Source organism: Echinops telfairi, unplaced genomic scaffold (genome assembly GCF_000313985.2).
Source record: "Echinops telfairi isolate 266 unplaced genomic scaffold, ASM31398v2 ScPeMD7_7475;HRSCAF=8513, whole genome shotgun sequence".
NCBI classification, from domain to species: Eukaryota; Metazoa; Chordata; class Mammalia; order Afrosoricida; family Tenrecidae; genus Echinops; species Echinops telfairi.
The window spans coordinates 28,395,034-28,413,005 of record NW_022111379.1 but is presented as its reverse complement, the minus strand read 5'-3'; the positions used below and the strand labels follow the sequence as shown (position 1 = coordinate 28,413,005).

The 17,972-nt window shown below is 35.7% G+C and overlaps 1 protein-coding gene across 1 annotated transcript in view; it reads right to left on the bottom strand.

Moving 5' to 3' along the window:
* GABRA5 (gamma-aminobutyric acid type A receptor subunit alpha5) overlaps positions 1–17,972 on the bottom strand; it is a 160,788-nt gene that overhangs the window by 84,308 nt on the left and 58,508 nt on the right. The window contains exon 6 of the mRNA XM_004699735.2: positions 6,833–6,915. Coding sequence (XP_004699792.1) covers positions 6,833–6,915 — 83 coding nt within the window. The remainder of the gene's footprint in view (positions 1–6,832; positions 6,916–17,972) is intronic.

Here is a 17,972-nt window from a genome sequence, read left to right as displayed (position 1 = left end):
TAGAAATCCAGGATAGGTAGATTTATAGAGATAATAACTGGATAGAGACATTGCAGGGAAGGATGTGGAGAAATAGAGAGCTAACAACAATGAGTATGTGAAGGAAATGTTCTGAAACTGATTATGGTGATACTTACACAAATCTTCTTTATATGACTTAATGATTAAATTACTGATGTGTGGGGGAAAAATTACAATGGGCAAGTACTTCATATCTATTAAGAAATAAAATGTAGAAAAATTGGAACATTTTTCCATTGGTGTTGTATATGTAAGTTTATGTAAAACTGTTTCTTGGAAACAGTTGGCAACTCCTCAGGACATTAGACTTTTTAACTGTTTTCTATGTTTTATTTTGTTGTTGTTATTGGGTTATTGGGTTTTTGTGTTTTGCTTGTTGTTGTGTATTTTTCTTTATATGAAATCCACGGTAGGTAAAGAAATAAAGATAATAACTAGATTGATAGTTTCTTAAGGTTGCGGGAAATTGGGAGGCATTAACAGAGTACAACCAAGAAAAAAATTCTAAAATTGATTGTAGTAATGATTCCACAAATCTTTTCAATATGTTTCAACTACTGTATGATCTGCGAATTAGATGTCAACAAAATATAACAATAAAACTGTCCATGTTATTTTCAAAGAGCTTGATGGTCAGTGGGATATAACATTCTTGTCACCTGATTCAGTAAAGGAGTAAAGAAAGAGCATAGGGAAAGAAGTTGGATCGAATTAACAGTATATTCAAAACCATAAATCTAAATATTGAAGACTCTAAGTCAACTTCAAACACAGTAAACCAAAAGATGTCGATGCTAAGACATATAGTAGTCAAACTTCTGAAACCAAAAGATAAAGGACAAATACTTAAAGCAACAGAATACACAGGACCTCGTACTTATGAAGGGAGGGGACACACACATTGTACGACCACATAGTTCTTAACAGAACATCCTGAGTCAAAAAGAAACTGGGCACAGTTTTTTTCAAGTGCTAGAATGAAATCTACATGACTAGATTCACGTAGAAGCACAGAGGAAAACATCAAGCTACCAAAACTTGAAAAAAGAAGAGCAAAATAAACCCAAAGTAAGTAGAAGAAATGAAGTTAAAGGAAAATAGCAAAGAGTAATGAAAGAGAAAATAAAAACAATAGAGAGGATCAACACAGAAAGCGATCAATAAAGTTGGCAAACTTCTGGAAAGAAAACCAGAGGAAAAAAGGGAGCAAATGCGAAGTACCAATATCAGGACCATAATGTGGGTTATCACTACAGGTCCTACTGACCTCAGAAGGATAATAGGAGCGACAACGAAAAACTCTACATAAATACATTTGATAACTTAGTTAAAACAGACCAATTCCTCAAAAACACACAATGTTTCACCCTACTCAACATGAAAAAAGATCATTTAGATAGTTCTATAGCTATTAAAGAAATCATAATTTAAAATCTCCCCCTAAAAAAATAAAACTCCAGTGCCCAATTAGTTCACTAGAGGATTCTACAACACATTTAAAGAATTAAAACTAATTCTACATAATTTTTCCAGAAAGTAGATGAGGGAATACCTTCTAAGCTAATTTTTGTTATATTTCCCTAGTGCCAAAACCTCACATAGTACAAAAAGTGAACAAAAAACCCAACATATATTCTTCTTCATGAAAATAGATACAAAACCCCTTAATAAAATGTCATCAAGTGGAATTTTAAAATACAGAAAATAAATTCAACACCATGATCAAGTCTGCCCAACTTCCTCCTACAGAATCATGACTAAGTCAGTAATCAAAAATCAATATATCATATTAACCAGCTAGAGAAGAAAAAATATAGTAATCAATAGAGAAAACTCATTTGACAAATTGACTTTCTCAGTTAAGAATGCTCAGGGAAGTATAGTAATAAAGAAGAATTTCCTTTACTTGATTAAGAAATCTTGCTTGGATCCACAATCAATGCTCATGGATGCAGCAGTCAAGAGGTTAAAAGCCAAGTAACATTAGGTAAATCTACTGCACAAGACCTCTTAAGCAGTGGTTCTCAACCTTCCTAATGCAGCGACCCTTTAATACAGTTCCTCATGTTGTGGTAACCCCTAACCATAAAATTATTTTTGTTGCTACTTCATCACTGTAATTTTGCTACTGTTATGAATTGGGTGACCCCCGTGAAAGGGTCGTTCAACCCCCAAAGGGGTCGCGACCCACAGTTTGAGAACTGCTATCTTAGCATATTGAAAATCAAGGATGTTACTTTGAGGACTAAGAAGCACATGACCCAAGACATGTTATTTTCAATTGCCTCATATGTATATGAAAGTTAGATATTGAATAAAGGAGACTGAAGAAGAATCGATATATTTGAATGTGCTGGAGAAGAACATTGAAAGTATCATAGACTGCGAAAAGGAGAAACTGATCTGTATTACAAGAAGTAGGTCCAGAGTGCTCCTTAGAAGCAAGGATAGTGAGAGTTCATCTTACCCACTTTGGATATTAAGAGAAACAAGTCCCTGGAGAAGGACATCAAGCTTGGTAAAGTAGAGGGGCAGTGAGAGAAACGAAGGCCCTCAATGAGATGGGCTGACACCTTAGCTGCAGCAATGGGCTTTGGCATAGGAACAATTGTGTGGATGGTTCAGGATTGGGTAGTGTTTTGTTCTCTTCTGTATAAAGTCATTATGAGTTGGAACCAACACATTGGCACTTAACATCAACAACAATATTATATGAAGGTAAGTAATAAAGTATCACTACTAACATTCTCGTTCATATGTATGGGATTATTCCAAACAAAATATGTTTAAATATGTCACAGCAACCAGTGGATAACTGCTAATACTCACAGTAATAATTATTACTAATTATTAATAATTATTAATAGTAATTATTAATGCAAGTTCTTTTAGTGATACACTGATCTATGTCTCCTTAGGGTACCTTTAAAAAGTATACTTTTGTGGAAAAGAATATGTGATTTTGAGGTTAGAGCTAATGTCAAATTTTAAAAAAAACTCAAGTGGGAATATTCCCAAGCCATGGAAGCATTAAACAACTTTATTGGAATGCTGACCCATATAAACAAGTTTTAGATAGATCGACTATTTTAAGGAAGGTTAGTAAAACCTCAAAGATGAGCAAATAGGAGAGACCAGGTGAGAGTGCTATGGTGACTGTTTGGGGGACTCCAAAAGGGAAATCTTGGTAGATTTTCTGAAGAAACACAGAACAGACAATCCAAAACCAAATTCACTGCCATTGAGTCAATTCTGATTCACAGTGATCCTATAGGATATCGTACAATCAATGTGGGTTTCTGAGTCTGAAAACCTTTATGGGAGAAGAAAGCCTCATCTTTCTCCCACAAGGTGTTCAGTGGGTTTGAACTGCTGCCCTTGTGACTAGCAGCTCATTGTGTAAGCCACAAAATCACCAATGTAGGCTTAATATAATCAGGTTTTAAGAAACATGAAACTGCATCAATGAGAATATAGCCAGGAAAGTTGCGTAGAGAATTTTTTTTCATTATGATAACACGCCTGCTCCTTTGTTGAGGATAGCAACGGCTAACCTACAAGAATTTCATTGGGAAACCTGACTCTTCTACACTACGGCCCTGATGCTGCCCCTTTAGATTTCTTTTTGTTTCTCAAATCGCAAAATGAAATTAAAAGGGACATGATTTGTGTCCCACCAGGATGCCAGCACTGCCATTTTGACATGGTTTAAGTATAAGAGAGCAGAATTCTTCAGGGAAGGGATAAAGAGATGGAAACACATCATTCAGAAGTTTACACTGCTGCCTTGGTAACATGTTAAGAAACAATGGCTTAACATTCTGATAGTTTTATTTAGTAAAGTTTTCTATGGTTTGTAGCAATACCTTTGACTTGCCTCCATACTCAATGATGGAAAATTAAGTGTTTTCCCCTTTAATTGGGAATAAGGCTAAAATGTGCACACTTACTACTTTTATTCAACATAGCACTGGAAGCTGTAGACAGTGTGATAAGGCAAGAAAATAAAACTATGCAAATCAGAAAAGAAGAAATAAAACTCTCCCTATTTGCATGACATCATTATCTATCTAGGAAGTCCAATAAAACAAAATATGTCACAATATCCAGTATAAACATGCAAAGGTCAAATTGTTCTTTGTATATTAACAATGAATATGGTAAGTTTGCAATTTAAATATAATACCATATAAACTACCCTTTGAAAATGCTTACATATAAATCTAATAAAATAAATACAAGACTTTTATACTGAAAATTATGAAACATTGACTAAAAGATATAATATAATATCAAAATAAATGGAGAAGCACATTGTTCATGGTTTGAATAACTCAACATATTTAGGATATCAGTTTTCCCTCGAATTGATGCTGTTGCTGTGTGGTGCCTGTGAGTCATTTCCAACTCATAGCTACTAAACAGCACAGAACAAAACACTGCCCAGCCCTATGTGACCCTCAAAATTGTTACGTTCCAGTCCATTGTTACAGCCACTGGGCCAACCCTTATAGAGGGTCTTCCCTTTCATGCTGACCCTTTACTAAACATGACGTCCAACTTTAGAGACTGGTCCCTCCTGATCCCATGCTTGAAATGCATGAGACAAAATCTCATCATCACAGCTTCTAAGGAACATTCTAGCTGTACTTCTTCCCAAACAGATTTTTTTTTTGTTCTTCTGGCAATCCTTGTAATTTCAGTATTTCTTTGCCAACATCACAATTCGAATGTATAAAATTTCCCCCATCTTCCTTATCCATTGTCCAACTTCCACATATGCATGAGCTCAGTGAACGTGGGTCAAGCACACTTCAGTCCTCAAAATGACATTTTTGCTCTTTAACATTTTTAAAAGGTCTTCTGCAATAGATTTTTCCAATGCAATGTATTATTTGATTTCTTGACCGTTACTTCCATGAGTGTTCATTGTGAATCCAAGTAAAACGAAATCCTAGACAACATTAATCTCTTGAGGTTGTATATTGGTCTGGTTGTGAAGTTTTTGTTGTTTGTGTTTTTGTCTTTGTGTGTGTGTACATTTAATTACTTATTTATATTTCTTTTTAAATGAGGCATAATCCATACTATTTGATCTTCATCTGTTAAGTGATTCAAATCATCCTCACCTTCAATAAGAAAATTGTGTCATCTGCATATTGAGGCTGTTAATGAGCTTTCCTACAATCCTGTTGCCATTTTGTTCTTCATATAACCTAGCATCTCAGATAATTTGTTCATCAAACGAATAGACTGTTTGGTGAAAGGGACACAACACTGAAACAAACTTCCCGATCTTAAACCTTAGAGTAAATCTTTGTTCTGTTCACACACCTGCCGCTTTGCATACATATGAGCACATGAGCACAATAAAAGTTTCTGGAATTTCTATTCTTCATAATGTTATCCATAATTTGTTATGATCCATACACTTGATCCATATATTAGACTGCCTTTGCACAGTTGAATAAAATAGTAATAAGTATTTTTTTGGTATCATCTGCTTTCAGCTAAGATGCATCTGATATCAACAATGATCATGTCCTCATTCAATGTCCTTTTATGAATATAATTTAAATTTCTGGAAGCGCCCCATCCATGTACTACTCTAACCATTTTTTAAATGATCTCCAAAAAAGGATATGCATGTAATATTTATGATATTGTTCAATAATTTAAACATTCTTCTGGGTCAGTTTTCTTTGAATGGGTTACACATATCCATCTCTTCTAGGCAACTGGCCATGTAGATATGTATTACAAATTGCTTAGCATAAGCAAATGAGCACCTCTAGAACTGTATAAGCTTATTGAACCTTTTAATGGATCAATACCATCAACATCTGGAGCCTGGTTTTTCACCAATAGCTCCAATGCAGCATAAACGTCTTCCTTCAACACCACAAGTTACCTATCCTGTGCTATCTCTTGATATGGTTGAACATTGAATACTTCTTTTTGTTACAGGGACTATGTGCCTTCTTTCCACCTTCTTTTGATGCTTCCTGTATTGTGTAATATTTTGACCATAGAATCCTTCAGTATATAGCCTGAGGTTGAGTTTTTTTCTTCATTTCTTTCAGCTTCACATAGATGAGGATGTAGGGAGATAGAGAGACTAGTTTACTGAACATGAAACAAATAGAAAGGAAATAATAAAAACTTGGCATAGTGTTACAAATTAACCAATGTAACTAAGTAATATGCATAGAAATTATTGAATGGGAACTTATTTTGTTGTGCACACTTTCATCAAAAATAAACTATTTTTAAAGGAAACGTACTCCCAAACAACAAAGTCTAAAAGGTTGCATAATATGAAAACAACCACCCCCCAAAAAAGTAAATAATACATAGCTTCCAACCATGCTTATAACAAATATATCCGAACTAGGATTTTATCTGAATGCATTCCTCAGTCTGAAATAGCATCAGCTGAAAACCAGGAGTTTCTACTAGATTTGAAAAATTGTCTACTTAAAACACTTTGACATTAAAAATGTATTTGTTCAAGCAACACATATTTACTGAATGACTCTTTTAGGTAATTCCATGTTACAGAGAGTCACTCCTGCTGTGTATACGGGGTGAACTGTAAGTATAAACATGACAGAAAATGTCCTTAATATTAGGTAACATTCTACAGAGAGTTGTAAGCAGACATTGCAATGATTACAATGTAATTTGTCAAAGTGATTTTACTAGTTATAGAAAACTGAGGTTTCAAGTGGGTTCTCTATGAGAATGTTACCTTTAATCTGATATATAAATAAAAGAAGTAACTGATTTGGTTACTTGGATCATAACTTACAGCTGCCAAACTTCAGAGGGCAAGCATGGGCATCCATTGGGAAGTCTTCAAGTTGCATTGGGCACTCAGCAGAGATAGTCAAGCTATAAAGTAAGAGATGGAAAACCTTTCAATCCTGCTATTTATTGAGTGGCTGAGCAACCACTGAGTTCCTTAAGTCATGATTAGTAGTTTAAGATTACATTTAAGGAAGTCATATCCAAAACTTATTGTTATAATTAATGTATTTTATAACCTAATTCATATGTATACATTATCCCATTAAATTATATAGGTTTGAACTTTTACCTGAGTGTGATTTAAAACATAGTTTAATCAAGTAAGCCCAAGGTGTCTATAGTTTGGTGTGTGTGCCTATAAATATATTGAGTTGTTTTTGTTAGTTGCTACCAAGGTGATTTTCACTCAGAAAGACCTGAAGTATTACAAAGTAGAATGGCTCCATAGGGTTCTTGGATGTATAGGCCTTTTCTTTGTGGTGCCACTGGGTGAGTTTGATAAAGTAAAATATAAACTAATTGGTAAATGTATACATTTTTAGATCTATCATCACTTGTAAAGCAATTTAACAAATTTTAAAGCATAGAAGTAACAACATATTTCAAGAAACATACTACCTACCTGAACTAAAGCAGACTAAGATGGACACATGAACAAACTCTTAACAAAGAAAGAACAAATAAACAAAGGCAAAATTTGCCAACCAAAAGTCCTGGCCCAGACTGCTTCATTGCAGAATTCTACCAACTATTCAGAGACAACTGATATCAACTGAGCACAACATATCCAGAACATAGAAAATAATATAACACAAATTAATTCTATGAAACAAGTTGAACCCTGCTTCATCGGTAAATGTACCATTAAAAGTAAAATATAGACCATTATCCTTATGGTGAACATCACTCGTTCACTCACTCCCTGTCAGAGAGACCATTCTGACTCATAGTAACCCTATAGGACAGAACACTCTACACATTTTGAGTTTCTGGGGCTGTACATTTTTTTGAAGCTATAAATCTTAATAAGAGCAAAAACCTTATCTTTATCCCATTAAGTGACTGATGGTTTCAAACTGTTGATCAATGTGTAATCCACTACACTACAAATTTCTCCCCCTAAAATGTAACTAATTGAATCTCAGGTCATATTAAAAAATTAATCATCATAACCAAGTGAGATTCCTACCAGCTATTGCAGGATAGTTAAGCAATAGAAAACAGTCTGAACAATTCACCAAATAAGCAAAACAAAGAAGAATGATGATCATTTCAATTTTTTCAGTTATGGCAATTAATAAAATCTTACTATTTTTTTTAATTCTCAGAAAAATTGGAATGGAAGGAAAATCACTCACCATAATTAAGAATATATACATAATAACAATGGCCAACATTATTCTTAAAACAGACTAACAGCATTCCAATTGCAAATTAAAATGAGATGAGGATGCCCTATGACATCACTCAATATTTTAATGGAAGTCCTAGTCAGTGTAAAAATGCAAGAAAGGAAATAAGTGGCACTTAAATATAATAAGGAAGAATTAAAACTATAGCTTTTTTTAGATGATATAATGCTATACATAGAAAATCCCAGAGATTCAACAAGAAACTTTTAGAACTAATAAAATAACTCATTAAAGTTGCAGAGTCCAGATCAACATACAAAACCAGTCAGATTCCACTACACTATCAAAGAAACCGCTATACAAAAAATAATCAGAAAAATTTACACTACGATTTATAATAACCACACCTAGAATGCAATACTTAGGAAAGAATCTAACCATCGAAACAAAAGGTTTATGCAAAATATAGTATAAAAATCTAATAAAGAAACTTACATCAAAATAAAAATTTAAACAAAAAATACCATGCCTGTGGATAGGAAGACTTAGCATAGTGAAAATGTTATTATTACCAAAAGCCACAACTTATCTGTCACGCTGAATATTGTGCTGGCTTTCATGTTGCTAAGGTGCTGGAAGTTACATTAGTGGCATTTCAAATACCAACAGTCACCCAAGGTGCACAGATTTCAGCAGTGCTTACTGACTAAGAAGAGACAGGCTATCCACTTCTAAGGAATTAGCCACTGGAAACCTTATGAACAGCAGCAGAACACTGTCAGAAATTGAAAACCTTATGAATAGTAGTGGTGGAATATTGTCAAATATGGTACCAGAAGATGAGTCCCTCAGGTCAGGAGCTCAAAGCATGACTGGAAAAGAACTACCCTCCCATGGTAGTGTTGATCATCTGACACGGAGTAAAGTTTTGGGGGACAGGGAATGACACAAAATGGGAAAGAAACTGCTACAAACATCTGTTAGTAATCAGACCTTAGAACGTATGAAGTATGAGTCTAGGAAAACTGGAAGCTATCAAAAATATAATAGACCAAATAAATATAGATATCAAAGGCATTCATAAGCTGAAATGGACTGGTACTGGTCATTTCAAATCCGATAATCCTATAGTTTACTGTATAGGGAATAACAAATTTAGAGGAATGGTATCACATTCTTTGTCAAAAAGGGCATTTTCAAGATCTATCTTGAAGAAAAAATATTTATACATCTAAAGGACATCCTGTTAATATATTATCATTCACATTTAAACAACAATCCACTAAAGCTACAGTTGAAAAACTCTACCAACCTCTTAAATTTGAAATTTATCAAACATGTCATCAAGATTCATTGATAATTATTGGTTATTGGGGTGCAAAAGTTGGAATCAAAGAGGAAAAGTAGTTGGGAAATATGATCTTGGTGAGAGAAACTAAATAGGAGACTGTATGATAGGATTTTTCAGTGGCTTCTTCATCACAATGACCTTTTTCAACCACATAAATGGTGACTATACATTTAGACTCTCCAGATGGAATACACCGAAATCAAATTACTGCATCTGTGGGAAGCGTAAAGAAGAAGCTCAATATCAGCAGTCAAAATTAAGCCAGGGGCTAATGGCAAAGACCGTTAATTGCTCATATGCAATTTCAGGAAAAAGCTGAAGAAAATTAAAACAGGTCTACTAGAGTCAAAATACGACCTTGAGTGTATCCCATCTGAATTTTGAAAACATCTCAAAAACAGATTTGAATCATTGAGCACTAATGACAGAAGGCATAATGAACAAGAACAGAACATCATTCATGAAGAAAGCAAAAGGTCAGAAAATTTTTTTAAAGAGCTGAACAGAAAAGTTCAAAGGGAAGCTCAGGTTGACAAAGTACAATACAACAATGCAATGTGCAAGGACTTAGAAGCAGAAAACCAAAAAGGAAGAACTAGCTCAGTGTATCTTACACTAAAAGAACTGAAGAAAAAAATTCAAGCTCACGATGCAATATTAAAAGATTTTATAAGCAAAATATTAAATAATGTAAGATGCATGAAAAGAAAATGAGAGAAAGACACAGAAGCACTGCACTGACAAGAGCTGGTGAACATTCATTCTTTTCAGGAGGTACCATATGATCAAGAACCAATATTCAAGGTAGAAATCCAAGCTGCACTAAAAGCACGATTGAAAAATAAAGCTCCAAGAATTGACAAGACACCAACTGAAATGTTTCAACAAGTTGATGAGGCACTGGAAACACACACTAGTCTATATCTAAAGAAATTTGGAAGACAGCTAAGTGGTCAATGGACTGGAAGAGATACATACCTGTATCCATTCAAAAGAAACAGAATGTGGAAACGTACACAATTCCCCTAAAATGCATTTACATTCTAGTGTCACATTCTTATACATTGCTCTTTTTCAATGTAACTTGGTAGAGGTAGTAAACTGGTTCTGCTGCTCCAGGTGCAATTCTTCATTAGAAGCAACAGTCACACACACACACACACACACACACACACACACACACACACACACATTTACTTACTAAGTTACAATTTCAGCTACTTTAATTGCTTCTTTTGAATCTAGTCACTTACCTGTAAGTTTAATTCAGATGTTTAGTAACTTGACGATTTGGTATTATATCTGAAACTTTTAAAAAATGACATTAATCATTATGTTCCACCACTTATCTGTCAGTTTGTAGCACTGTGGTGACTGGTGTGTTGCTGTGATGCTGGAAGCTATGTCACTGGCATTTGAAATACCAGCAGGGTATTCTGGGAACTCCTGTTTTTCCTCCTTGGAGGTGGGAGACACTTCTTTCTCTCTCTGCTCACTCCCTTGGAGACTCTTGACGGACAAGGCTGACTCCTGCAAGACATTCCTGAGGAGAAGCCACATGGACCTACCCTGATGGAACTCTGGGTGCTGGAAAAACTGCGTGGGGACCCCTGCCAGCACTTAGATGCTTCTACTGCCACTGGATCCACAAGACTTCCCACCCACTGGCCTGTGATCTTCCTGCATTCGACATCATTGCATGCGTTTCATGAGTCCAAAGAGAATTTTATAGATTTGTATCAGACAGATGGGCTAATATTGGACTTATGGGCTTGATATGGACTGGGCTGGGATGTTCTCAATATTCTATTGCTCTTGTATATGAAGCTCTTTCTTATACACATATCAATGCCTGTAAATTTGTTTCTCTAGTCTACCTGGACGAACACAGTGTTCTCTCCTTTTGGCTTTCTAATTCTAAATCTTTACATATTTCATGATAATATTTTACTTTTTTTTCCCTGAACTGTCCTTTGAAATTTTCTACTCAGTTCTTTGACTTCATCATTTCTTCCATTTCCTTAACTAGTCTACAATTAAGAGCAAGTTTCAGTCTCTTCTATATCCATTTTGATTTTCTCTTTTTTCCCTGTCTTTTTAATGACATATGGTTGTCTTCATGAATGATGTTCTTGATGTCTCACCACAGTTCATCAGGTCTTCTGTCATTAGAATTCAATACCTCAAATATGTTCTTGAGATGTCCTCAAAATTCAGGTAGGATAGACCCAAGGTTTGTATTTTTGCTCCAGTGGATTGTTTTCATTTTATCTTCAACCTGAACTTACATATGAGCAATTGATGGTTTGTTCCATGGTCAGTCCCTAACTTGGTTGTAGATGCTGATATCGAGCTTCTCCACTGTCTCTTCCCACACTGCTAGCCAATTTGGTGTGTGTGCCATCTGGACAAGTCCATGTGTATAGTCACCATTTGTGTTGCTGTAGAAAGGAATCTGCTGTAGACAAGTCATTCGCCTTGACAAATTCTGTCATGCAATCTCCAGTTTCCTTCGTGGCATCAAGGTCATATTTCCAACCAAAGTTACTTCCTCTTTGCTTCCAACTCTTGCATTCCGATAGCCAATCATGATGAATGACTCTTGATTGCCAGTTTGAACAATTTCAGACTAAAGACATTGGCGAAATTATTCAATTTCTTCATCACTATCTCATGGCTATTGCATAAAATTGAATAATAGTTGTATTAATTGGATTTCCATGAATTTGGAAAGATATAATTCTATCACAGATAACATTGTACTTCAGAATAGATCTTGAAATGTCCTTTTTGATGATGAAATAACCGCATTCCTCCTGATTGCAGCAATACTGGCATAATAAAAATTTTCTGTTTCAAAATGACCAATACCAGTCCATGACCACTTACCTAGGATATCAATCGTTATTCATTCCATTTCATTTTTGATGACTTCCAAGTTTCCTAGATTCATTCTTGAAATGCTCTACCTTCAGACTAAGTAGATTTTTACAGCTGGTTCTTCTTAACTCAATTTGTATCCCATGAGTAAATGTAGGTCTGGATGGCTCCACTTCCACAGGCTTTACTTCATTCAAGTCACTGGGGCCAATGCTACTTTGAGGAAGTCACATTTCCAGTGCCTTTGGACCTGAGGGGCCATCCTCCAGCACGATCATAAACAATGTTCTGCTTCCATTCATCAGGCCTTCAGTATGAGATAATGTCTCCATGTTCTGTGTATGGTTTTCATTGGTTTTTCCTTTAAAATGGGCAGCTGATTTCTTTGGAGTCTGTTTTTAGACTTGAAGTTCTGCTGAAACCTGTTCACTTTGTGTCACCCTGCTAGCATTTGAGATAACAGTGACATAGCTTCTAGCATTGCAACAACACACAAGCCGCCACATATGAGCAACACAACAAATTGTTGCTCAACACAACAAATTAACAGAAAAATGATGGTCTTAGAGTTCAGAAGGTTAAAAGTCTGAATTCAGAGCTCCAGTATAGAGAAAAGCTTTATCTCTTTGGGGAAAAGTCTTTTACTCCTTTTAACATATGTAGGGCTAATATTCTGTGGAGACTTCTACGTGCCTTGGCATCAACGTTTCTGTCAAGGAGATTCTCAGTATAGTCACCCAGAGCTCAAAGGACGTACTCTGCTGCCACATTTTCTTTCTTCTCTGCTAATGCTGTTCTTTTATCTCTTGTAAGATAAGAAGTGCAGCAAGTGATACTCCAGGGAAACTAACCTTAGATCAGACCAGATATGTGATGGAAACAAGGGTATTGTACTCCTCTCAATCTCTTTAAAACAGAGTGGCTGATCACATCATTACATAATTGACAGATTACACCATAACTGCCAAGCCACTGAGAATTGTGTCCAGAAATGTTACTTGTAGGGGGGCAGGGAGGAGAGACGGTATACATAACTCAATACATGATAGCCAGTGAATACTTTATCTTTCCATTTTCTCCTCCTTATAAAAAAGAACATGTAACTATTTTCCTATGCCTGTCCCACCATTATATTTTGAGAGTACACAATTTGCTTTCTGGTTTACCAGATTCACAGACAAAGACAAATTTTATCCCAGAAGGGACATATGAGAATCATGCCTGATTTGATGATTTGAAGGATGAAATTTTTGACTTTTAATGTGGTAAGATTTAGAAAATATTCCTGACATTGAATTCATGCTTTAATGTCTCAAAATTATGAAAGTTGCTGGAACAAGAAATTTGCATAAGGAATGGGTGTAAAATCATAAGTCACAAGTGCTGTAAATACAGATATCTCTGTACCTTCTTCAGAAACTTACCTATAAACTCATCTAATGACAAAACCCTGTCACCTGTATGTCTATATTGAGCAAATAGAATTTTATTCATTAAATATATGAATATTTGTGTTTTCCTATAAGTGATAACATTATGTATCATGTGCAGTATTTTTATACATAACAGCTAGGCATTGCTGACTTTCCTTGAACTGTCCAACTACTTACAATAATATTTTCAAGAAAAAATTGCAGGGTAAAATATTTAAAAGCTGAACTTTTAAAATACAAAAATTGTTCGTTTTAAACAGTGTGTGCTGTAACTCAAAGACATGGCCAAGTTTATCAATTCTCCTCTGTGTTTACTCCCTGTATCACATGTACTGAGCTCATTTTACAATTGCTATAGATTTATTGCCATTGTATTTGAAACAGATCAGAACTGCATTTGAATATTGGTGTTAACAAAGAATACTGAAATTACAAGGATGCTGGTGCTGTAGGTTGGTCACTGGACAGCTGAAAACAAAGCTAACAATTCAAACCTCTCAATTGATCCAAGGGAGGACTAAGAGGTTGTCTTCTTCTGTAAAGATTGCAGTTTTGAAACCCTATATTCAGTTGCTATGGGTTGGAATCAACTCAATGACAGTCGGTTTTTGCTTTAGCCAGAAAAATAAACAAATCTGTGTTAGAAGAGGTATGGACATAATCCTCCAGGGAAGTGAGTAAAGCTATTGAAATTATACCAATTTATCTTCTCTGACTTCAATTGGATGAAACTACATAGCTATGGTAGAAGGAAATATATGGAAGTTTTACATATATGATGAATTAAAAAATCCTATTAACTCATAAATCAACAAAATCACAAGAAAAATTAGAGAACAATTAGACAAAAAAGAATAAAAGCACATTTCAAAACTAATTGGATGCAATAAATTCAGTGCTCTTAAGTGGTCACCATGGGTCAATATCAATTTGACAGATACTAACAACATCAACAAAAATGTCTACATTGAATACTCAGATTGTTAATCCCTCTATATCTAGAAGAAAAAAAAAAAAGAAAGAAAATCCAGATCACCAACAATCTTGGAAGACAACTCAGAAAACCTTATAACCCAGTGACTGTGGAAACAAGACAGGAAAGGGTATAGTCACGAGGAGGCCAGTACACTCTCCCATGCAACTATGGTGAGGGGAGAAAATTGAGAAATTTCCATCAAAGAAACCTCATCACATTCCAGAAGATGAACACAGAGATAACATAATTAGGCAACATTTTTTTAAAAGAGCAGAATAATAGAATTGAAGAAATGGAACACTGAGTATGTGAGCCTGTAGACAAGTCCCTCCACGACAACCTAAGAGAAGAACAATAAATAAAAGAGAAAAGAATCTTGAAGGACACCATCAAGAGTAATAATGTACATTTCATTGGGATTCCAGAATCAGAAGAAAGAACAGCAACAAAATCCACAATGTAAATGATACAAGAAACCCCAGAAAAAGAAGAGAAGAGAAAGTAACTATTCCAGAGACCGAGAGAACCCCAAACAGCATAGACTCCAAAAGAAAAACAACACAACATACTGCAGTCACACTCTCCTACGCTCAGGACAGAGAGAGAATCCTGAGAATGTTTTGGGAGTCGGGGTAGTGATCTGGGGATAGTATCTACAAAGGAAAACCAAATAGAATAAGCTCAAATATATAAGCAGAACACAAACAGGCAAGAAGATTATGGAAGGTCATATAAAAAAAACTGAAAAAACAAACTGTCAACCAAGAATCTTACACCCAATAAAATTGGCCTTCAATATGAGGGGGAAATTAAATTATTTCCAGACAAGGAAAAATGAAAGGAATTTATAAAAACAAATCCAGCATTACAAAAAATACCAAATGCAACACTTTGAACGGAGAATCTAGTAACAACTGCAGGCAAACTTGAAATTAATATACAAGGCAACACCAGTGAAAAATCAACAAACTCAAAACAGGATTCAAAACAGCACATAAATATAGGAAGGACAAAGACACCAAAAACACCCCACCCCCCCAAACACAGAAAAGTGACAGCAACATACTCACATGTGTCAATCATGACAATGAATGTTAATGAATTAAGTAAATCAGTAAAGAGACAAGAGTAACAGAAAGGATAAGAAAGTAAGACTCATCAACATAATGCCTACAATAAACACACCTTAGTCACAAAGACAAAACTAGACTAAAAATCTGGCCCAATATCTCTCTCTCAACAGGGTTTAAAAAATTAGTGCCAGGAGCTAATCCAGCAGTTCTCAACCTGTGGGTCACAACCCCTTTAGGGGTGGAATGACCCTTTCTGACGGGTCACCCAATTCATAACCGTAGCAAAATCACAGTTATGAAGTAGCAATGAAAATGATTTTATGGTTGTAGGGGGCCCCCACAACATGAGGAACTGTATTAAAGGGTCGCTGCATGAGGAAGGTTGAGAACCACTTGGCTAAGCAAGGACAATATTAACAGGAGCTCTTTACACCTCAGGGAAATAATCGATAAGACTCTCAACCATAAATTAATAAGGAGGTCTCCAAAGGGAGTCAGAGAAAGATTAAAAAACAAAACAAAACCATAAATCCAGGAATAGGTTTAGGGATCACAAAATATCCTAGCTCCAATTTAAGAACAATTAGTTCTTACATCACGACCCCACTCAATACTCTCCTTCAGGAAGGAAAACAGAAGATACGGGTACTAAAGAAAAGTGTGGTGGAGAAATTAGATGTGCCTGGCTATCAGATAAAATAGCATCTGGGGTCTTTAAGGCCTGTTTCCAAACAAGCAGGAATCTAAGTGAGAGGTCAAATGAGTCCATATGGAAAAAGCACACCAACACCAGTCACCAAAGGATTGTAAATCATATAACCAAAGTCAAAGGTCATATCATATAACCAAAGTCAAATGTATCAGAGACTAAATTGTGAGAGTCTGGCTTGCAGAAGGTTATGGATGACAGTGGTAACCCGAGATACATTTGTGAGATCTACATAGGAAATAAGTCTCCAGTGATCCCTCTATCTATATTAGAGGGAGGCGAAGAAATTGGTTACCAAATAGGGTGCATTAGAGAGATGACTATAGAAGATCAAAATGATAAACCTGATCTGAATGGGTACAACCTTGTCAGGTGAGAGAACAATAGGCACCACATCTTGCGCTTAAGGGAATAAATGTAGAGCTGAGCAAAGAGAGTGGTCCTTTGAAAAATAGATAAGGATTTTTACCTCTCAGAGGTCCTAACCCAAAAGGGATGCTTATCTTTGATTCATTTGCGCCCCCCCCCCCGCCCCCCAACACACACCCAGCTTAGTCACACTTCTTATATTCTGCCATAGGCTGATCACTTCACTTTAGATCCTGAGGCTACTCACCACAAACCCATGGTTGTACACAATTCCTAAACAGGAACAGATGGGACAGACCCACCCACAAAATCACACACACACACAAAATAATATAGGAGAACGATGCTTAGGACCACACATGGGACCTGGGGATTAACCCTGAAAACAAAGAAAGAAATTGACACACCAGAAACCTCATACCATAAAGAAACCCCAAAACTAAGCAACTACATAGCAGAAATTAAAAAAAAGAACATGTTACAAGCAATCAGCAATAGAATGGAAGAAAAGGGAAAATACAATCAGTGAACTAGAAGACAACCACAGGCTACAGCAAATGAGAGAAACATTTTTTAAAAAGCAAAGAAATCTGAAGAAACCCCGAGGATGATGAGGGACACCATGAAGAGAAACAACCCACATCTCATTGGAATCCTGAAACAGGAAGAATTAACAAATCTACAGGTAAAATAGTAGGAAAATGTCCCCAGTATCACAAATGAGGAGATGATAACTATCCAGGAAGTAGAGAGAACTCCAATCAGGTAAGACCCTAGGGGGTGGTGGTGGCATATAGTAGTCATTTATTGAAATTCAAGGACAAGGAGAGAATCTTGAGAAGAGCTAGAGAACAGAAAACAGGCACCTACAAAGGAAAACCAAGAAGGACCTATACAGCCAAGAAGACAATGAAGATAAGATATACTAACCGATTACATGGAACTGTGTGTGACCTCCTCCTTGGGGGACAGACAACCAAAAAGTGGATGAAGGGAGA